General features: G+C 45.9%; 1 protein-coding gene across 3 annotated transcripts in view; it reads right to left on the reverse strand.

Moving 5' to 3' along the window:
* Positions 1-23,763, reverse strand: part of SLC12A9 (solute carrier family 12 member 9) — a 147,032-nt gene that overhangs the window by 10,783 nt on the left and 112,486 nt on the right. For all 3 annotated transcript variants that reach the window (XM_078670774.1, XM_078670775.1, XM_078670776.1), the window contains exons 9-13: positions 22,083-22,165; positions 9,997-10,121; positions 7,655-7,847; positions 6,771-6,945; positions 4,779-4,925 (exon numbers count right to left, since the gene is read on the reverse strand). In XM_078670774.1, the coding sequence (XP_078526900.1) occupies positions 4,779-4,925; positions 6,771-6,945; positions 7,655-7,847; positions 9,997-10,121; positions 22,083-22,165 (723 nt within the window). The remainder of the gene's footprint in view (positions 1-4,778; positions 4,926-6,770; positions 6,946-7,654; positions 7,848-9,996; positions 10,122-22,082; positions 22,166-23,763) is intronic.

Below are 23,763 nucleotides of genomic sequence, written 5' to 3' on the forward strand. Positions count from 1 at the left end.
ATTAAATTAATTTATTTTAAATATTTTTTTGATTGTAATTAAAATAAATTTAAAATAATGTATTTAATTTAATTATTTTAATTAAGAAATGTAATTAATATAATATAATTAATTTTATTTAACTTAAAAACACCCCTGTACCCCAAAACCCAAACCCTGCCCTGAAACCTAAAAACACCCCTGTACCCCAAAACCCAAACCCTGCCCTGAAACCTAAAAACACCCCTGTACCCCAAAACCCAAACCCTGAAACCTAAAAACACCCCTGTACCCCAAAACCCAAACCCTGCCCTGAAACCTAAAAACACCCCTGTACCCCAAAACCCAAACCCTACCCTGAAACCTAAAAACACCCCTGTACCCCAAAACCCAAACCCTACCCTGAAACCTAAAAACACCCCTGTACCCCAAAACCCAAACCCTGCCCTGAAACCTAAAAACACCCCTGTACCCCAAAACCCAAACCCTGCCCTGAAACCTAAAAACACCCCTGTACCCCAAAACCCAAACCCTACCCTGAAACCTAAAAACACCCCTGTACCCCAAAACCCAAACCCTACCCTGAAACCTAAAAACACCCCTGTACCCCAAAACCCAAACCCTACCCTGAAACCTAAAAACACCCCTGTACCCCAAAACCCAAACCTGAAACCTAAAAACACCCCTGTACCCCAAAACCCAAACCCTGCCCTAAAACCTCAGTACACCAATACATATACTCCTATACTCATATTTATTTAAAAAATTACTTAAATTAATAAATTTAATTTATAATATTTAAAAACATAAATAAATATTTTTATTTATTTTTATTTATAATTAATATTAATTAAATCATTTATATAATATTAAATAAAATTAAAATAAATTATATACTTACCAATACTTACGATGTAATGGTATGCGTTGTAATAGCATCTGCGATGTAATGCCATGCGTTGTAATGCCATGCGTTGTAATGGATCCTGCGTTGTAATAGCTGCGTTGTAACAGCATTACGACGTAAAAGTTGCGTTGTAAGTGATACACACCGTCCTGGAGGGACACCATCCGGAAGGACAGGGAGATGAGATAGGTGTTTAGCTCCCTGAGGTCTAAAATGGGGCGCCACTTCTCTAGCGACTTCCTCACCAGGAAGAATCTGGAATAAAATCCCTGACCCCTTTGGTGTGAGGGAACCGGCTCTATCGCTCCCTTCCGGAGCATCTGTTGAACTTCGAGCCGAAGAAGACGCTGGTGTTTCGATGGAGTGGCTGCCGGGGGCTTGGGTGGAGGGACTTGCGTGAATTCCAAGGTATGCCCTTTCCGAATGATGTTGAGCACCCAACGGTCCGATGTTATCCTGGACCAGTTCTGAAGGTATTTGGTGACCCTGCCTCCAACTGATGATTTCCTGAAGGAGGGTCCAGTAGGAAGAGCCAGGAGGTCGCTATTGGCGTTTGGACGAATCCCGTCCACGTCCCGCCTGCTTTCCTTCATTGTAAGGCCTGGAGTAGTTGGTAGCCTGGCCCTGTCGCTGTTGATAGGGCTGACGGTATTGTTGAGAACCTGAGCCCGTGGTGGAATAGCGCTGATGTTGGAAGGATCCTCTGTAATTACCACCCCTGCCTCTGGATCCTTTGAAAGGAGACTTCCTATATTGAAGGGTCCCCAGGGATCTGGCAGTCTGTGTCCTTTTTTATGTCCTGCAGGGTCTCGTCAATGAGTTTGCCGAACAATGCTTCCCCATCAAAGGGGAGATCCAAGACCTTGTTCTGGATCTCAGGCCGAAACCAAGTAGCCTTAAGCCAACCTTGGCGACGGAGCACTGCCGCTCCAGCCAACGAATGGAATGCAGTTGTTGCAATATCCATTGCACAGTCGATGATTTCCATCGATGTCGCCTCTCCCTCCTGTAAAATTTTCTTTGCCTCAGGCGTAGATTCTGGAGGTAGGTGATCAAGGTACGGGGCCACATCGTACCAGAGTTGGCGGTCGTACCGACCCAGGATCGCTAGGGCATTAGCCGCTCTCACCAGTAAACTTGCCATAGATGAGAATCTCTTTCCCACGTTATCTAATCTCCGCCCTTCCTTGTCTGGTGGAGTTGTTAGTGGGGCAGAAGGATTACGCGATTTCCTCTGCGCCGCCTGCGAGATCACAGAGTCCGGTTTTGGGTGACCTGTTAAGGCTGCAGGAGCATCATCGGTAGCCTTGTATTTTTTATCTAGGCGCGGTAGCACTGGGACCACCGTCGCTGGGTGTTTCATAGTTTTAATGCCCTCTTTCCATAGGTGATCCACAATAGGTATGGACCTAGTAGTTTTCCGAAAGGGTTCCTTAAAATCATATAAGAAACAATCTTGAGTGACTTTAGGCATGGCTAATTTAAATCTTGCAGCAGCTCTCTCCATCAGCCGATGGAAGCCCCCAATATCCGCTGGCGGGGAGTCCGCCGGGTCCGGAACTGGAGATGCAGGATGCTCAATGACATATTCATCATATTCCGTATCAGGATTAGAGAGATGATCAGACTGCTGGTCCTCATCCGAGGAATCATCATCATCATCATTATGGCTCTCTTGTAGCCCAGAGGAATCCTGCTGGAAGGACGTGTGAGCCGGAGAATCCCATGTCACAAATGGCGCCGGAGCCCCTGCAGGCGTGGTAGGCGTTGACGGTACTGGAAGAGGCCTACTTGCCCTAGATTTATAGTCTTGCAGCATCGTATGCAGATCTTGAAGGAAAGATGCTGGTATCGTAATCATGTCCTGTTCAGATTGCTGCTGCTGCCGCTGAAGTTGACCAACCTGCTCGTGGCCGTATTCGCCCTCTGAGTCAGTGTCCTGGCATTTGACTAAAAGCTGGGAGGGACTATTGGCATAGCTGTAAGTATCCTGTTCATCTTCCTCTGACTCTCCCTCCTGAAGGAGCATGGTCGGCACCAGGGAAGATACGCTCGTTGGAGATGTTATTTCTGGTGTGATTCGCGTCACCGAAATGCTAACCCTCCTTTCTGTGGACAATATTGTTGGATCTGTCGTCGACGGTTGTATCCTCGTCGTCGAGATTGGCATCGTCGACGTCGTCGACAATGAAACGACCTGCCAGCTGTTGTCATTGTCACCGTAGAAGTCGTCGACGCCCTCGTCGACGAGACGCTCGTCGTCGACATCATCGATGTCATCATAGACGTCGGCACAATCGTCGTCGACGCCATAGGAGTATCAGTCGTCGACGAATCCTTCGACGTCGACGAATCCTTCGACGTCGACGAATCCTTCGTCGACGGCACCTTCGTCGTCGGCTTCGATTTCTCCGTAGACCGTGAGGACCCCGCCGTCGACGGTTGCTCTCCTGTCGACGGTGTCTTCGACGACGATAAACCTGATTTTGGTGTTTCCGTCGACGGAACCTCCGCCGTCTTCGTCGTCGAGGACTTTGAAGTCCTCTCAGAAGACTGTGAAGGAGGTGTTCTGAAGGCTGTGGCAGTCTTCTCACCTGTAGAAGGCGTAGATGGTCCGGCCCTCTCCTTTACACTTCTGTGAGGAGATTTGATGGGACCCTGGCTCTCAGACTCACTGGGGGTCTTTTTTGAGGCCTTTGAAGATCTTTCCAAAGAAGTCGAAGGGGAACCCCTACCCCTTTTCACTGACCTTTTCGTAGAAACCATCGACGCTGCCTCCTCACTGTCACTTGAGACACTCTCCTTCCTGGTTTTAAGCTTTTGAAGCCATGTCAAAAGCCTACCTTCCCGGTCTCGGAGGGTTTTGACTGAAAAGGTGCGACAGATTTTACAGTCAGCAGCCTGGTGGTCTGGATAGAGGCAATATATACAGTCCTTATGCTTATCCTCCACAAAAAGCCTTTTCTTGCCACAGGAGGAACAAGGCTTGAAAAGGGCTTTTTTCTTCTCAATTTCAGACATCTTGGATGGCAGCAACAATTCCAAACTGAATTAGAAGAATTCTGAAGAAAAATTCTGAAGTAAATCCTTTTGAAGAGTAGAAGTTGAGCAGAGCTCAAAGGAGACTCCCTAAGCACAACGTGCGGTAGAAAATCTGAGGCTCTGAGGTTCCTTCAGGAAGGTTCTAAGTGGTGAGGCACTTCTGATTGGCTGATGCCAAAGTTTGGTCTCTTTTACACAAAGAGGGTGATATGCTACAAAAGGGAATGAGGCCTAGGCCTTTTTCCATTGTCTTTTGTACCTACAGCTATGGTATTTTTGTTACCGAGACTCCCATTCCGACGACGGGGAATGATACAAAGCATGGGAATCTATGAAAGTTCCAATACTGGGGTAAAAATGGCTTCTTCATCCCAGCAAAAAAGAAAATGCTACCTTTAAATGGGCACTTTTAGATGGAGAAACTTTTAAATCACAAGTGTTCTGGAATGCTGCATTTAGCTGAATATATTCATTGTTTATGGATATTAATGTAGGCCACATGATGGAAAAACTGACTTCAGTGCGCCCTGTCCAAAAGCACTTATTACCTATTACACTAAAACTAATTTTAACTGCCAGTGTGCACCACACGTGAATTAATTACACACACCATTACCATAAGAGGCAGTTCTTCCTCATGGAAACTCATGAGGTTTTCTAATCGACGAGGACGCTCACATTTACATAAGTGATGGCCGGAAAGAACTGCTCGGTCCAAGGTGCCCGTCTGCTCCACTATGTATTGTATTATGCAGAATCTCACCTATTCCCCAGCTTGGACTTTCCTTTGCGCATCATACAACAGGTATTTTATTCTACAATCAAAGATAGAAGAAGATACATTTCTCACCCAAACCAGTGATCCTGAGCAGGTGCTGCGTCCCCTGCCGCACCGAGGGGGAGAGAGTCAGGTCCACAAAAGCCTTTACGTTGACCTTATCCACCAAACTGAGCCAGAAATTGTAATGCGGCTGGACAGGGTCAGAAGGCATGGTGTCTGGGAAGGAAAAGATATCAACATGGTAAAGTTCCCAAGAAAGGAATAAACTGGGTCCCTGAAAGTTTGTGGGTAGTGAACTCAATTAAAATGAATATGGACAAAACCAAAACACTGATTGCAAATAGTAACTTGACCCTTGTTGGCCCAGTCAAATTGGACCCTCTATTGCCTACAAAATTTGTAAAAAAATAAGGAATTAAAATAGACAATCCAATATCCATGTTTAAACAAAATTATTCAGCAATCTGCTCATACTTTGCATCTTGGGCTACTTAGGAAAAAACCTTTCAATCTAAACGGACAGTGGCAGAAGACTGTTTCTGCTCAAACTTTCCTCTGCCACCCAGATGAATCATGAGGCTGCCATGTTTTTCCATATCTTAAGAACGCATCGCAAAGGTTCTTCCTCTACTTTCTTAGTCAGCTCGCAGAATAAGGTATACATGCTTTCATAGTCTCCAGGAACAACTACGGAAATTCGTTATACTTGGGGACACCTCAATACCTGCTAAACCATCTACAAACTGCTCAAAATTTGGTTGCCTCCCCCCCCTCCATACACCGCCCTAAGTCCATTTACACTCTCTTGCCATACCTGCACTGGTTACTCATTCACAAACGCATAATTTTCAGCTTCAGACTATCGACTGAGCAGTAAATACTGGCCCTGCCTATCTTAGGTACAAATCCACCTTTACAAAACATCCCGGCCAACTATGGCCAGCTTCCAGCTATCAACGTACCATTCTCGTATTAAAACTCTCCAGACAAGGAGGAGGTTTTGTTCTCCTATGTGTTACCAAACTACTGGATTTCCCACCCCGTTGACATCACTCATTCGCCTTCTTTTAGATCACTCTGTAAAAAGTTAAAAACCTGATCATTTCTGCAGTCTTAGACTCCCTCAGACCATGCCTATCCGCGCCGGGACACTTTAAGGTATCCATTTGCTATATAAATCAATACATCAATTAACCATTAGCTCATAGGTAGATTACACCAATTCCCTTTCCCTCGGGATCCCACACAACGATCTACATAACTTTGAAACTATCTAGAATGCTGCTGCCTGCTGGATTATGAGGACCCGTATTTTCTCCTATGCTGTCCTTTACTCTACCTCCTCCACTGGCTTCCTCTGAAATAGCACATTCAGTTGACAGCACAAAACAATGTTTCGATAGCCCTTCAAAACCAAACACCTACCTTCATTAGGAACCATCTAAAGAGATGTAACCCAGGCCATTCCTTGTTTTGTTTATCTATAGCTAACCTATTAGTCATGCCAGAATGTATTAAAAGCTGGGCCCACAGCAGCAGCTTGTCATTCTGCTCAGCTACACTGTGGAATTCTTTGCTGGAAGCTATCCCCCATGGAGACACCCTTTGTTGTTTTAGATGTACTCTCAAAATCTTGCTTTGCCAAGCTTCTGTATCCTGCTAAATTCTTTAGCAATTTCCATTTCCACTGATCTAACACTAAGAAACCTATAGTGATCATGTGCTTTATGAATTCTACCAACGTAACACGAAGTGCGGCAGAGCAGACGCTTTGTAGCATAGCACGTAACATTCAAAACCTTTCCAACACAACCAATTCCCCCAAAAATGTCCATTGCCCCCCAGTACTTAGTCCTTACCCTGATTTACCAGTTTTCCCTTTTCATTATTCACAGTTTACAAAACAGACAGCCCAGGAAATGTACATATGTTGTCACTTACCAATCAATGGCAGAGTGTCTTTTTCCTTCAGCACCTAAGTAAATGAAGAGTTTCCCCAGCCCAAGCAGGACACTCCCAACAAAAGCCCGTGCTACTGAATAGGGAGAGAAAGTAGCTTACCGAGGTCGCCTATCTCCACATGGCCCAGCACATACAGGCCTCCTTTCTTGAGGTCATTGATGAACTTGATGAGCTGACAGCTGGTGCGGGGATTGGAGACCATGAGAAGGATTTGGGGCCGCCAGAATTTGACATGTTCCTTCCTGATGTCGAGTAGCAGAAGGTATTTCCGCACCTAAAAGTGGGTCACAGACACCACATCAGACAAAGGAAGCGGTGTAGCAGAAAAGACAGCAGAACATTCGGAGATGAACATAGCAGCTGCGTAAATGTCCAGCGGCTTTCGTTTTATTAGAGCTCTCAATCCATCTACACTGAAGTGATTCTGCTCCAAACTTTGTGCAATAGAAGTTTCATCACTCAATGAAAGCTATAAATCTTTGAAATATCGTTCATGCCCATAAACTGGATTATGAACACTTCACGATATTTCTTCAGTTGAAACAGCAGGGTCCACTGGAAAGGTGTGGGTGAAGGGGGTGCAGCCCTATCCAAGTGAAAAACATTGAAAGTGGGATCTGAAAGTTAGAAAATGGCATCTTGACACTTCTTGTGGTGTTTCGGAAGATGTATTGGGCGGGTGATGGGCAGAGAAGACAAAAAAGCTTCATTAGAACTGATGGGGCGAATAGGAGGGAGTGAAAAAGAAAGGAAGAAGCAAGCAAATAAAAGAACAAACTACTTGTGGGCGTAACTGAAGGAGATGCAAGGATAGGGGAGGAAATAAGAGCTTCCATGGAAACCAGCCAGTGATGATGGAGACCAGCTTTCTAAAACAGCATCAGGCCAGTCACATATAAATGAGTTTGAGAAGCTTCTTTAGGTGACAAAGGATGGCCATTTCATTGTCTGGTAAAAGGAGAGGCACAATCCAGAGGACCTACCTGGTGGAAGATGAGGGCCTGGCTGATATAGCCCCAGCTACTGGTGGTGGAACGGAAGTGAATGAAGCCCAGCAGGATGACCATGAGCACGATGCTGCCAGAGGCATACGCGGGGTTAATCATGAACATCATGACGAAGCAGCTGACGATACCAAGCAGACACGTGTGCCAGCTAAACACCTGGAACGTAGGGCTAGAAAGGGAATATGAAAAAAGTTCTAAGACACAAACTAAGGTAGAAATTACATCCACCACAGCAGGACATGGGTAGGCACGTACAGAAGTCCACATTTGGAAAATAATATTTGCACAGGCTACCTTTTACCTCCAATGACAGCCTGAATTGCTTCAATAACTTGTGATGCATTATTGTTTCTGAAAAGGGAGTATCTCATTGGGGGCTGTCCTAGAATTCATGCAACAAGGAGCTAAGGAAACTGTGTTCTTAAAGTGTGATCCACAAATGTAAATCCTAGAAAAAATAATCAGCATACAGAATCTGTAGCTGAAACAGACATTTTGCGAAGGTTTCTGCTCAAACACAAGAAACCCAGGCTGGTGGAGATGTGGAGGCACAAGTCCAGACCCTACATTTCCGTACTGCAGCCAAAATTGAACTAAATGCCCAATCATTTATAATAAACGACTGGTCCTTCACGGATCAGTGGGAACCCTCCCTACTAGCAGCTCGAAGGGCAACAGATGCCCATCGGTAATGTGAGGAGATGATATGGACCAGATAGAGTCCAGCACCTTGGCGAGTCTACGGAGGTGAAGTTCTGGCTATGGAAACAAACGATGCATAAGATGGACTGAGCGGACCGCCTGATTTTGTAGACACCACTATGGGACTCCACTAAACTGTCAAAACTACATGGGGTAAGGGGACATAGACAATGTGATGTGCTGGGTATCTCTACATTTGGGTACCTGAGAAAAGGGATGGTTGACATTTGAAAAACTGCAGAGGCAATACCACCTGTCAGGTGGGCAGTTCCTATGGTATATGCAGGTTTAGAAAATATTTCTTCACCTTCTGGGCTACACCCAGGATCCAGAAGGTAACCCACTGGAATACAGCGTACTAGGGACTCCCGAGGAACATGGAGGACAATGAATGGGGTTCTGCATGTTGATTTCAGGGGGAAGTGGCCATTACGGCGGGATTTAGCTTAATCCAGCTGAAATGTCTTCCCTGGGCCTGCATCACACAGAAGAGGGTGCAATCAATGGGTGCAGCCACCACCAACCAGTGTTGAAGGGGATATGGTAGGCAAGGCACCCTATTACATATGATTCTGGAAAGCCCATAACTATGTTGATATTGGTTAGGGATACAAAAGACTTTCCCAGGTGGTGGGCGACACCCTGGTGCTCACTCCTTGATTGATGGCCCCGTGGATCTGGGAGGGAAGGGATGTTGGCCAGATGCACATTGGCCCTCTGCAACTTTGTCTTGGCTGTGGCACGGAGGGATGTTGTGGGTAAATGGGGGAGACTGGATCTCTATTATGGATTGGTGCAGACAAGCAGAGGAACCAATATACCAGGTGAGAGGATGTCCTCAAAAGCATTTTAAAATATGGGGCCCGTGGTGGAGGAGGCAGCAGAGTGAGGAGAAACTACTGAAACCCTGAGATGGGGTCACTGGGCATTGCTCAACCCAAAAAGAAAGGCATGAGAGACTTATGTGGCCGGAGGAGATGTAAGCCTGATCGCACGGATGAGAGAATTTGCTGTATTCTGGCCAGGAATGTGGGTACACACTTCGGTAATCACATTCGTCGCAGCTTCCAAGGGGGAGAGGGAGGATTGTCAGTGGAGTTGATTGTGTTGTAAAAATGCCAAATAAAAAGATGTTTAAAAAATAAATAAATCTCAAGATAGGTGGCGAGAGGCAAGTCCAGCCTACAGTATCAGGTGGACGGCAAAAAAGAAAGCACATAGGTGTGCCCTGCAACAAAAGTAAGACCGTGATCTACAAATAAATTAAGAGTTGAATAAAAGCTTGCTTTGTATTTAGGGAAAGTGCCTTAAAGACAGATACTCAATTGGATGGTTGAGAAATGCAAGCAAATCCCAAAATGACAAGAAAATAATTTAAGACTAATTCAGGCTGATTGTTGAAGGAAAAAAAGTACTCACTGAAGGCATGCTTTTGATGCAGACTTCTAAAAGCAACACACATTTAAAGAGGCAAGGATAAAACAGTGTCCAAACCACTATTACAAAGTGAGTGTGCAGTACAAGCACTCGATGGCAACTACATCAACCATCAGTCATGGAAAGCATGATCAACATCAGAACAACAGAAGAGCAAATGTATACAAGCAAAAACTCACCGGAAGTTGGGGGCTGATGCCCACTCTAGGGCCAAGCATGCAAGGTCCACAGCTGCATATGCCATCAAGTAGAACACAGTCACAATGCCTGCAATGCTGTTCAGCTTCCCCGCCAACAAGACCAGCTGCAGGTGAAGGGGGAAATGTTACGCATACAGTGAGTGCAGTTTGACCTCAGTCTACAGGGCTTACTAGCGTTACCTTCCCTGGTCCAGGGACAAAGAATGAGGACTGTTTAGAAAGGTGTATGCATATTTGTTTTTAAAAAAAAGAACATTATGAATAGCTTGGCATTGTTTATTAGGATGAACATCCTTACTCACTTTCCCCATCGTTCCTACTAGGATACCACGCACACCCTTCCCGAAAGATGTTTTTATTACATGCAACTTGCTTAAAATGGAAGCAAAAGTGATGAGTCTTAAAGAGGATGACATTTGTCTATTTAATTGTATTTGTTTCCATTGATATTACACCTCGATTTGGACAATGTTCTATTGTATCTTGATTGCTATTTCACATCTACAATGCTGCTTGAAAACAGCTCACTCTCAGTAATCTCTCTATGTGGTTCCCACACTAGCCAAAGGGTCAAAGGATCATGAGACCAACCACAGTGACACCCCCACACTCACAACAATCATACAGAACAGTTATATCTAATGGTCATTCCCAGAAATTTTCTTGCCAGCCTGTTACTTGTAAATATCCTGCATAACTCACCCACACACTAAAACCACCACTGACACAGTAAAAACACCCAGCACCTTTACTCTGACAATTCCTCCACATCTTCCTCACTAGACAAACCGCCACATAACCAACCCAGACCTACCCCCTACAAAGCCACACACTGTCCAATGATCAAACCAACTTTCCCAAAGCACAATTACAACTAAATAATCCCAAAGAAAACACACTATTTCTCTCACAGCGTTTCAAACAACTTTATCACACTGCCCAAGCACTGATCCACCAGCCCCAGCTCCCAAATAAAGAATCCATTAGACTTCCAGAATGCCTTCTCCTATCACAGTACATTACAAAACAGAGAAACCTAATAAGGCAGGACTAAAATGTGCTTTTGTATCACAACAATCCTTTCGCCAGCACAGCAAGACCTCCCAAACAATCTAGTTAACCTTCTTCTCTCAAACATACCTATAACTTGCCAAAACTATTCACAAATCACTCAAAATAGTACATCACACACTACACAAATTCACTGTCTTGAAGCAAAACACAACCTCTGCCATGCACGACTGTACAAGCAGCCGGTGCTAAAAAGTATCTCAAAGAAACATTTGCACACCCTGTAAGCTGAAAGCTTTTAAAAAGCACTGAATGCTAGTCCGTTACTACTGCTCACATCCAAGCATGAAACTTGTAACAGAAGCACAAAAGCATACAATAACTAATAGTTTCATACCATAAAAACTGAAAATCCACTATTGCAGCTGGCTTGAAACGTGCCGTAGAGAAGATGGCATGCATTTGGTAAACACCCTCCAAGCAGACTTGATTCAGAATGGCCGCACAAGAAATGAATGTTTGGAACCTTTTACAAACCTAAGTGGTTAGGATGCAGTGGAGTGTGAAAGTGAGTCCTTTCGGCTGAGAAGCATCAGAAAATTGCAGACTCAAGTAGGGTAATTACATCCTGGCACTGTCATTTTTAGGCCGAGCCTATTGCAGCGCGCATGCACTGCTCTAGGAGATGACCTCTCAGAATCGGTCTGCACTTTCTTAAACTCGTACGTGTGGCGGCCTCCAGCTTGCGGGAGCGAGCAGGGACGCGCAGGGTGCCATCTGTTCTTGATCATGTTTCCAAGGGTCGCTTTCACTTTCGCGGCCACGCTGGTTATTTATCTTTGCACTCTCCCATCTCTTCACATAACCCCACCTCTTTGAATATTCCGATCTGCAATGGTGGGCGCCTCTCATGTTTATTTTCTGTGCGCTTTCACTTATATTCCTTTTTCACAATGCCAGCAATTTGACTTTCGCTATCCCCCACCACACACAACACTCGCGGCACTCTGCGCCGTCATGAAAATGCACCACATATCTACCACCCTGAGCCCGTGCCCCAGCAACCGTTGCCATGGCCTGGCAACACCACAACGCCCCATGAACACGCACCAGTAGTCTGGGAGAGGCCGAGCAGGTGGTATCCAGGACAGACACGCCCCTCACATCAGCCGAGCAGTGGTAGTCAAGAACCAAGAGCTCTTGGGGGCTCCCCACCACGGTCGCGACTGGGAACAGAGCCAACCCCGCCACAGTACAACAGCGGAGCGCATACAGTGGGCTGAACCAGTGAGTGTGAGACAGACAAACCCACAGAGACACCTCCAAAAGACATCGGCAGCTGCACTGTGTCCATCTTTCCCCACCCAGGTGCAACAGTGTTGCGCTGTGACTCCACCAGAGACAAGGTACCACCAAATCGCCACCACCCCAGCAAATTTTTACTGAGGAGGGGCCAAACACCCCGGTTGAAAACACTTAACTGTCCAATGATGCACTGCATACTCCCAAAACCACAAAAGTAAAAGACCAGTGCCCCTCCATCTCTGGTGACCTGCAGCAGTCCCAAGATTCACATAGGGCCTCTCGTGGCTCAAATGGGCGCAAACTCGGACATCCATGCTCTGCTCGTCTCCACTGCCCAACCTCCGCTCACAGATAGTGTCACCCACAGTGGCTGAAATGTCACTCACAATTACACCGAAACCATGAAAATGTCACACTGAGCAATCCGAAACCTCGGCAGCCATGTCCACTTCCCAAAACTGTACTCTACTTGTGCTACACTTGTCCGCAAGATTAAAGGACTCCATCCATTGTCGGCATGGCGCCAACCCCGCACAAACCAGGTGTGAGGGACCGCCCACTGGATCACAGCCAGCCCCACCCCATTCTCCTGATCTTGAAAATTCCCTCATTTGGACGGCCTCGTCCCCAACCCCATTAACTCTGTAACCAGACCTGTTGCTGCCTCCTCTCTAGCTGCTCAAACCATTGCCAATAGGTGCAGATCAAACATCTGATGGAATATGCTACTTACCAGTATGCATCTGTTCTTAGCGTGTAGGGCTGCTGACATTTATATCTATGCATAGATCGCCGCCTAGTGTTGGGTCCGGATGATTGCACATTGTTGTCCTGGAAGAGTCTTCTAAGTATCACGAGATAGGTGGCTCCTCCCCTGGACTACAGTGCACATGGGCATCCTCTCCATGCTCAGATTGTTTTTCGCCATTGTGGCAGAGATGGAGTATGATACAGTAAGTGATGACCATGCTTGAGAATAATTGTGAGTGCTACAGCTGCGACAGGCACCGGGGAGGAGGGTGGGCGATATAAATGTCAGCAGCCCTACACGCCAAGAACAGATGCATACTGGTAAGTAGCATATTCCGTTCGAGGCATGTGGGCTGCTGAATTTATATCTATGCATAGAATAAATAGTAGTACCCTCCCTAGCGGCGGTTGCCCGTGCCAGCTGCAGCAGTCTGAAAAAGAGTTCGGAGAACAGCTTGAACTACAGCAGCTTGCTGTTTTGAGTGTACATCCACGCAGGAGTGTTTGGTGAATGTGTGTATGGGGGTCCATGTGGAGGCTCTACATATATCCTCTAGAGGAATGTTACCTAGGAAAGCCATGGATGCCCCTAACTTGCGTGTGGAATGCGCTCTTGGGGGAACTGTTAATGTGTGTTTAGCCTTTTGATAACAGATCTGTATGCACTTAACAATCCATCTGGCTATACCGGATTTTGAAATCGGGTTGCCCTTGTGCTGTGGAGAGAAGGCAACAAACAGTTGTTTAATTTTCCTGAAATCTTTAGTCCTGTCTATGTAATACAGTAGTTCAATAGTTTGGTTAATGTGGAACTGTGAAACTACCTTGGGCATAAATTTAGGGTTGGTACGCAGCACTACCTTATTAGCATGAATTTGAATGAAAGGCTCCTGAATAGTGAGGGCTTGCAGCTCACTAACCCGTCTGAGCGACGTGATTGCCACCAGAAAAGCCACTTTCCATGGGAGAAATTGTATCTCACGAGAGTGAAGAGGTTCAAATGGTGGACCCATGAGCCTGGTGAGGACTATGTTGAGGTTCCAGACAGGCGAAGGCGGGTGTCTTGGAGGAATGACTCTTTTGAGTCCCTCCATAAAAGCTTTATTGGCCGGCACTCTGAAAAGGGAGAGGTGCTGTCTATTTTGAAGATAAGCGGCCATTGCAGCTAAATGTATCCTGATGGAGCTATACGCTAGATTGCATCTGTATAGGTGCAGCAAGTAACATATGATGTTTTGCGTGGAAGCATCCAGTGGATTAATGTCATTATTGGAACAATAGATGACAAAACGCTTCCATTTCGCCGCATAGCATGCCCTGGTGGTAGGTCGTCTAGCCTCCTTGATGATGTCCATACAGTCAGGGGGCAGGTTTAGGTAGCCAAACTCTATGACCTCAGGAGCCAGATTGCAAGGCTTAACTGTTGCGGATCTGGGTGCTGAATGTCTCCATGGCTCTGAGTGAGGAGACTGGGTGTGAGTTTTAGTCGCTGGTGGGGCATCACTGAAAGTTCTAGGAACGTGGTGTACCAGGCTTGCCTCGCCCACGTTGGAGCAACTAGGATGAGTGTCATGGAGTGCTGCCTCAGTTTGCGCGCCACCAGCGGTATGAGTGGTGCCGGAGGAAAAGCGTACCAAATCTGTTTGACCAGTTCATCCATATCGCATTGCCCTGAGACTGCGGGTGTGGGAACCTGGCGGCGAAGGTGCGGCATTTTGCATTTTCTTGTGTGGCGAATAGGTCTATCTCTGGATGACCCCACTACTGGAAATATGGTTGGAGCACTGAGGGATGTATCTCCCACTCGTGCATTTGATGGCTGTGTCTGCTGAGCAGGTCCGCCATCTGGTTGTCCTTGCCTGGGAGGTGTTCCGCCATGAGGAACATGTTCCACTGAATGGCCCACTTCCACATGCACTGTGCTAGGTGTGACAATTGTGGAGAGTGTGTCCCTCCCTGCATTTGAATGTAATACATTGCAGTCATGTTGTCCGTCCGGATAAGCATGACTTTGTTGCAGAGATGCAACTTGAATGCCCTCATCACCATGAAGATTGCCATCAATTCCAGGAGGTTGATGTGCAACCGTTTCTGCTGTGTGGTCCACAGTCCCTGCACAGTATAATGGAGGACATGAGCTCCCCAGCCCTGGAGAGATGCGTCTGCTGTCAGCACCACCTGTGGTACAGGCACCTGGAACGGTCATCCCCTGCACAGGTTTTGTGTGTTCCACCAATGCAGAGAGTTGTATGCACGACCGGTTACCAACACTAGGTCTTTCAGCTGTCCGTGAGCCTGGTTCCACTGGCGTGCTAAGCATTCCTGAAGCGGACGCATGTGTAGCCTCGCGTGAGGGAATATAAAGATGCAGGAGGCCATCATGCCTATTAGTTGCATGAACACTTGCGCTGGGAGTGAGTGTTGTGGCCTGAATTTTCGAATCAGCACCTGCATGCTGTTGACTCTCGCTGAGTTCGGTTGCGCTGTGGCAGTGAGAGTGTTTATTTCTGCGCCTAGGTACTGTTGGACAGGTGCAGGTTGTAGATGGGATTTTTGGTAATTGAGTGAAAATCCAAGACTGTGTAGGAGGTGAATTGTGCGGGACATGTGGCTGGCACACTGCTGGGCCGATTTTGCTTGGACAAGCCAGTCGTCTAGATACGGATAGACATGGATGTGTTGTCTCCGAAGATGCGCGGCCTCTGTCGCCAAGCATTTGGTAAACACCCTGAGGGCAGTAGTGACCCCGAAAGGCAGTACCTTGAACTGGTAATGCTGGTTGTTGATGGTGAACCTGGGATTTTTCCTGTGACTGGGGTGAATGGGAATGTGGCATCCTTCAGATCTAGGGTTGCTAGGAAATCTCCCTGACTGAGCAGTGGCAGAACTTGCTGTAAAGTGAGCAGGTGAAAATGTTCTGATAGGATGTATTGGTTTAGGGGTCTGAGGTCTAGAATGGGCCTGAGAGACTCGTCTTTTTTTTGGGATCAAGAAGTACAGTGAATACACCCCTGTACCCTGTTGTTCTAAAGGCACGAGTTCTATGGCCCCTTTTTGCAGCATGGAGATGACTTCTTGCTGCAATAAGTGCATGTGCTCTGCGGATATAGGACGGTGCCTTGGGGTATGTTGGGTAGAGTGGAGGTTAATTCCAGGCAATAGCCGTGATGTATAAGTTGTATAAGTTGTCTCACCCACCTGTCCGTGGTAATGCTTTCCCAGACTGGCAGGAACTGCTGAAGCCTTCCCCCGACCGGTGTGGTATGGTCGGGGGGGGCAGTGACCAGACGTCACTGTTTGTTAGTGGCAGAGGATCTGGCATTATTATTTCCACGTCCTCTGGTGCTGTTTCCACGGTATCCACCCCTATTGTTCTTGTTATAGGTGGATTGTGTGCCTCCCTTGGTGTATTGGGCTTGTTGCGACGCTTGACCTCTAGAAGCTTCCCTGTTACCGGAGCGACAAAAGGAACTGCCCCTGAACTGTTGAGACTGCAGAGCTCCCATGGATTTTACAGTTTCAGTGTCTTTCTTAATCTTTTCTAGAGTGGTGTCTACCTCAGGACCAAACAGGAAGTCAGGGTTAACTGGCTAATTAAGTATAGTATTTTGGATTTCGGACTTGAAACCAGAGATGCGGAGCCAGGCATGCCGTCTGAGCATTACGCTAGTGTTTATGGCCCTAGCCGCTGTGTCAGCTGCATCTAACGCACACTTAATGGACGCGTTGGAGAACAACTTCCCTTCCTGTATAAGCATTTCTGCTCCCTCCTTATAAGCATCTGGTAGGTGTTGCAGTAGCTGCTCTAACGTGTCATAGTGGGCCCTGTCATATCTTGCTAACAGGGAATGTGTATTGGAGATCCTCAAAATATTAGCTGCTTGAGCTGCCACACGCTTCCCAGAAGCTTCTAAGATCTTGGATTCTTTATCCGGAGGAGCATCACCAGTCGTTTGAGAGTTTGCTCTTTTACGAGCATTAGCCACCACTAAGGAGTCCAAGGGGAGTTGGCCCTTGATATACGTAGGGTCCACTGGCGCAGGCCGGTACTTCCTTTCAATTCTGGGGTTCACCACCCTCGCTTTAGTGGGCTCTTTAAAAATGGCGCTAGCATGTTCGAGCACACCCTTGAGCATAGGCAGAGTTTTTACAGATCTTTCTGACGTTGAGAACGTATCAAAGAGAAAGTCTTCCTCCACAGGGTCAGCGTGCATGTCGACATCATGGTTAAGGGCTGCCCTTTCAATTAGTGCGTTAAACGCAGCAGTATCTTCAGTAGGCGAAGTTTTGACAGCATATGACTGAGTGTCAGGGGTGATGTGTGGTTCATCAGGGTCAACAGTGTCAGCCCATGGCTGGGACTCATCCTGATCTGTGTCAATGGGATAGTTAAACTGGTCCTCATTGTCCCCTTCCTCCACATCCTCAGTGACAGGTGTGGGAGAGTAGTTATAGTCTTTCCCATATGGCTGTATGGGTTCAAAAAGTGTAGGAGAGGCAGTAGAGTCCCTCTTTTTCTTTAGTGGTATCCTGTAAGACTCCATCGGAGTTTCAGGCCTGATTTTTTGTTTATAAACGGTGAGTCGACCTGATTCGGAGTCTATGTATAATTTCGTCTGTTCGTCGTGGGATGGTGGGTGGAACAGAACGTCTTCCGTCCGAGTCTGAGTGGGTGCAGCTACAGTCGGTGACTTGGATGAGTCGGTAGCCTTTGGGAGTTGGACAGTTTTAGGCCGTGCCGTGGGGTGCAGGCCATATTTTATTGGCGCCGTAAGCATCGGTGATGGACCTGCTTGCTTTGAAGACTTCGATCAGACCGACTCCGACAGGTCCGTGTGCTTGTGGCTCTTTGTTGACTCGAGCCGTTGCTGCGCAGCAGGTATGCTTGTGTGCTTTGACGAGGTCTGTTCCTTTGGGTCGAGCTTGGATTTCGGCTCGAAGGCTTTGACTAACTGCGGCTTCTGAATCTTCGGATCGATGGCTTTTTGTGCCTTTAGTCCCTTGGAAGAGTCGCCATCTTTGGAGCCGGACGTCGACGTGAGCGTGACGTGTTTAACTGTAGACACGGGCTTTGTCGCTCCGATCTTCGGGTCGACGCCCCCTGTCGACCCCGAGGGGTCGAGCACACGTTTCGACTTGGTAGGTTCCGAAGTCGTCGAGCCGATGGTAGTTTTTACCACTTTCGGTTTTGATTTAGTGTCTGCATGTTTCGCTTGCTCCACGGATAGTGGCCGTTCGACCAATGGCTCATTAGAAATGTTCTTAGTCGGCCCTCGAAGCGGGACTATAGAACGTGGAAGATGCCTCGACCTGAGCAGTGAAAGAGTCTGTATGGGGCCCCGCTACTGCGGTTAGGCCTAGCTCCTCGCTTGAGTCGTCGTCGACGGCTCCGAGAGGTTGTGCGTCATCTCCTACCTCGACGATGTCTACATCATGGACGTAGAGTTCTTCCTCATCCTCATTGTAGTGGGAGTCTTGCTCCGATGCGGGATCCGAGTGCTGAGCAGGATCCTCCTCTCGTACCCCCTCCTCGCCGTCACCCCAGAAGATGTTTTCTGGATCGGGTGCCGACTCCCGCACCGACCGTCGTGCAGCGCGCCAAAGACGAAGAGTTTTCTTCGATCGAAATTTTGAACAGGCCATGCAGCTGGCCTCGTCGTGTTCTGGTGAGAGACATTTATTGCACACCGGGTGCACATCGATGTGAGGGTATTTCGAGTTGCAAACGGGGCAGCGCTTGAACGGACTCCGTTCCATCGTCGATCGTCGATGGGGCCTTTGGTGTCGAAAGGCAATCTGTCTTCGACGTCGTGTTCCAACTGGAAACAAGTATAAGGCACCGAACGAAAGACAATACCGACGCCCCAAAGGCCTTTTGGCCTTGAGAAAGAGTATTTATATATATTCCGAACTTGAGTTAAGAAAGTACATCCGAACCCAATGGCGGAAAAAAACAATCTGAGCATGGAGAGGATGCCCATGCGCACTGTAGTCCAGGGGAGGAGCCACCTTTATCGTGATACTTCGAAGACTCTTCCAGGACAACAATGTGCAATCATCCGGACCCAACACTAGGTGGCGATCTATGCATAGATATAAATTCAGCAGCCCACATGCCTCGAACACACTGTTTTCTTTGAGACTAGAAAGGATGCTTCCTGACCTCTCACATGGAAGGGATCTATTTAGATAGTCCCCATTTTAGCGTCACTTATTCATTTTCCAGAAGGTCAGGCTTGTGTCTAACAGTTACATCTGCCATTCTCTGTGGCCTTTAGATTTGGTCACAAATGCTATACACCATCTGTGTAACTAGCATCCGAGCTGGCACTTCACTGCATGGCAACTGACTCCACTATTTTCTTGCCCACGGCACCAGGTGTTTGTGCTCCTTGTGAGGAAGTTGACCTGTTTTGTCAGCCAGGTTCATCAACCGCTTCCTAGCACAAAGGATGACCACGGGCAAAGAGAACGTATGGTTCATTTATGGAGTAAACAACTGAGCAGTGGTTGGAATCCTCAATATGTCACATCCCTGTTGCAGCATCTGTGATAGCACAGCCAAAACATTTTTGAACATTGAAAAGGGGTGTCTGAGTATCCCTCAGGAATCAGACCTTCTCTAACTATAATCTATACAAATGAGCTGCCTTTTTCCAGGTACTCGCATGGTACTTACACACCACAATCGGCAAATGGCATGTCGTACACTCTTCTGACGACAAGTCTGCTTAATAAACTTCCCAAATTCTTTGCTCTCGTTTATCATAATCACAGGCACTTGGGAGTCCTCACCATGTTCCACCTCTGGTGGTTGCCTTGAAAAGACAGCATGTCCATGTGATATTTTAGATCCTTTCCACCCTGTAGTAAGTCTTTGTCCTTCTAAATTGACAAATCACACAATAAAAAGATTTAAACCTAAATTGACAAATCTGTCATGACCTTTTCTCATTATGTTTTCTGGGAAAAGTTTAAGAATCCACGGCTTTCTAAAAACATAATTTTATATTTTTTTAAGTAGGCTACATTTTTTGGCAGAAAATGATGTGAAATATGTTTACTGCCCAATTGAAGGAACCTACTTCTCTGCTCAATTGGAAAGCACCGGTATTTATGCCACCTCGTGTTTTTTCGGCTCAAGGGCGAAGGGCTACTTTTGTTATGTTTTCAATAGTTTCAGCTCTATAACCCAACACTTCAAGTCTAAGCAGCAGATTCCAAAGCCTTCAAGGCTGATAGATCTGAAATGATAGTGCTACATCTTTCAGTCCAGACGGAAAGGTTAATATGATCTTATTAAGCGCTTTATGCATAGCCAAAGACGAGAACCATTCCTAACCTTCAGGAGCAACTATTTGGTAGCTAGCCAGAGTGTGATTTCTTGGTGTTGAAGGTTCAAGGACAAACTTTAACTTGGCTCAGGTCAACTCTGCTGCATGAACCCCCAGCACACTACTCTATGCATTTTCAATTTCTGAGCGGCAACTGTGAAAAAACCCCTACAATGAGAGTTGTTCCTGCGAGATGCACAAATGACACATCCAGAGTTCCACTGCACACATGTAAGTTTGATGAGATAATTAATTTGAGTCTAAAACCACCCATCTCTGAAGACAATGATTCTCCCCTCCAGACAGCACACACGTTGAATTGTGAAAATCATAATGTGAAGATGACCTGTGCAATGCCGGTCACTGTGTGTTTCATGTAAATATCAGTTATACTGACTCCACTGGTGCTTCAGTCCCAAAACAAAAAAGACAATTCACATAAACATCCTTTTTCAAGCTCCGCCTCTAAATGGTGAGGTTATGCCCAGCATTTGAAATCAGAACAGATTCACACTAAAAAAAAAATAACCCATGTAAGCACACAAACCCATCCTTCACAACAAATTCAATGCTCATTTGTGTCTGATCATCACGCACCACTCTCCAGCACAAAGTCAATCCTGTTTCCCCACCTACACTGAAGGCAGTACTGACGTCTGCCTTTCTTCCTCATCTACATTGTTCGTTCTCATCATCATGCCCTCGAGTCAAAGCAAAACATGACATAGCACAAATTGCAGTGTAGAATACAGAAGTCCTTTATCTGTGCTCAGTTTAAGAACAGCATTGGCCTAGGCTTGCCATCATGCTGCAGGTCAAGATAAATGATTTATTCAATTCAGGACTTTCAGTGAAAAAAATGGATTAATTCGGAGACTTGTGGTCTTGGTCGGGGCTTGCATCAATTGATCGACACCAAATAACAATGATCTGTGAAAGGCAAATCCAAGACAAAACACACAATACCCTTCAGACGTGAAATAGAAAGTACGTAAGCCGCATCCGTGCTGCACCAGTCCTCCGGACTGCTTTAAGAAGGGGATGGAGAGCGCACTTTCATGACCAATGCAATCGCCAGTGCCCCTCCGGCGGGGGTGATGTCTGAAAGCACCCTAAACTTTCATAACAATCAGAATAACAGAATAACAGTAGCTTGTTTTTATTTAGCCCGCTTATTTAAATGTTGCAGTCTTATGTTTCGTATTAATAGGGGGTACTATTGCCCAATATAATGTTACGCAGTATATTAACCAACCTAGCAAGGAAAGGCTTAAGTCACATTGTCGGAACTTACACTTCTGACCTTAAGGTAGGAGCAGAAGTCAGCAGCGTGTGTTTAAGGTCAATGGGTAATCCCACCAATCATGAGTAGCAATTCAATGCCAGTGCACTTATTGATTTCTCTTTCTGGAGTATTAGTAATAAGGGTGGAAAGGGGACGTCAGTCTGTAGATACAACCAGGATGGGGAAATTCTGTTTTGATTTGCTCTCAATCAGTTGCATCCATATATGCAGAGACCCATGGGTTGTGTATTTCATTTCTGTAAAATTGGACAATAATACTTTTGTGATGGTTAAGAATATACAGAGAATAAAAACAAAAAAACTAATTTCTCACCCTTTAGATAATAAAACAAATCTCTCATTCGAATCCCTTTGCTTACCTGTACTAGTCCCCATGTGTACACTACAGCCATCCAGGGGTTTCCACCTTTGGAAGTGATCTTTGCTGGAGCCAAAACAACACCTAGAGTAGAAAAATAGGAAGGTTTGTCAGACAAAAACAGCATTCAATGTTTCCCCATTCTTGAAACATTGATTTAACTTCCTTTAAATGGTTATAAGTCAGCCCTCGCCAGTCCTTTGCTCCAACATTCCTTTATGACAAACATTTTTACCTGGCTTATTTTTTATGTTACAGAGTTTTATATAGCGCAAACTTGACCCGAATCGGGGATCAGAGCGCTTTACATAGCACCAGTTGCGTTACATGAGGACAAATTCTTTTTTTTGTTTTATTAGGCACGGGGAGATTAAGTGACTTGCCCAGAATCACAGGATGTTCAATGTTTTTACAGAGACTCGAACCCAGTTCCCCAGATTCGAGGACGACCGCCCTAGCCGTTAGGCCAACTCCTCTCCCTTATGTTATTTATAAATAAAAACTAACTGGCCACACCAATAGTCTACTCCGACGTTACCAGCTCATGGAAACCTTCCGCTGAGCCTCTGGCACAGCACTGGACATGCTCCTAGGAGCCAGCATCTCTCCACCTCCCGACTCTTGAGCCCTCTTACCCATGAGGGCTCACAAACCATTCTGACAAAGCAGCTGTAGGGCATATAATACGACCATAACATAGCGGAGTGGTGGGTGATGTTGGTAAGGTGGAAGATCCTACAAACCAAAATTAGTGCCAAAGAAAACATAAGGGCACTCATTATTAGCATATCAAATCAACGATGAAACATAACTTGGCATTAGTCTGAATTTCTATGAGACCTAACAAAAGGTTTTTCAACTTAGCTAGTAACAGCCTAGGAAATAAGACTAGATAAACACATGTCTAATTAATATGAAAGTTAAAACATAAAGGTGGGCACACAGCACCCAAATGTTTGTGAAAAACATGCAAGATTTAGAAGCTCTTAGATTTTTCACCTAGCCAAGAATATAACTGACTTATTAACAGTTTCATTGCGCCTTTGGGCAAAGTTTGCGCTCTACAAGACTATTATTCTTTCATTCATTCAAGTACATATTGGTCCCAAATAAGGATTTTTCATTGCATTGTTTCTACAATTTTCTAAGGCAATATGTACACATCAATGTGGTGCCTTTTTATGACATGAATAGACAAACAAAAAACTCCTTTGGAGAATTCTCCAGCACTAAGAAAGTGAACATACCTTACAAGAACTAAATGGAGCTAGACGGCCACTTTCCTGTAAAAATGGTTCTCCAAAATGGATATCCATCTGAGAAACACTTGCTTCCGAACCTTACCCAGTAAACACTGACAACCATGAAAGGACACTTGTATTTTGCTGGGAATTCTAATGCACATTAGTCTGGCAGTGATCCCATTTAGCAGACTAATTAATCTAAAAAGTAAATAGATCATTTGCAAAGGAGTTAGTTAGCTGAAGGACCCACTAGCAGAGTCTAATGCTTTACTATACACTGGTACCAAGGGCTTCCAGAACAAGAGTCTGGTGAGTAACGTTCAAAGACTGATCCGCCCAATTACCCTTCCCTCCACAATGACAGACAGAAAGAGTTTTGTAAGCAAGGATCGGAATGGTAAGCAACCTTACTGTTGATGCAGCATGGACAAAGAAACT

The sequence above is a fragment of the Lissotriton helveticus genome, chromosome 12 (assembly GCF_964261635.1).
Source record: "Lissotriton helveticus chromosome 12, aLisHel1.1, whole genome shotgun sequence".
Classification (NCBI taxonomy): domain Eukaryota; kingdom Metazoa; phylum Chordata; class Amphibia; order Caudata; family Salamandridae; genus Lissotriton; species Lissotriton helveticus.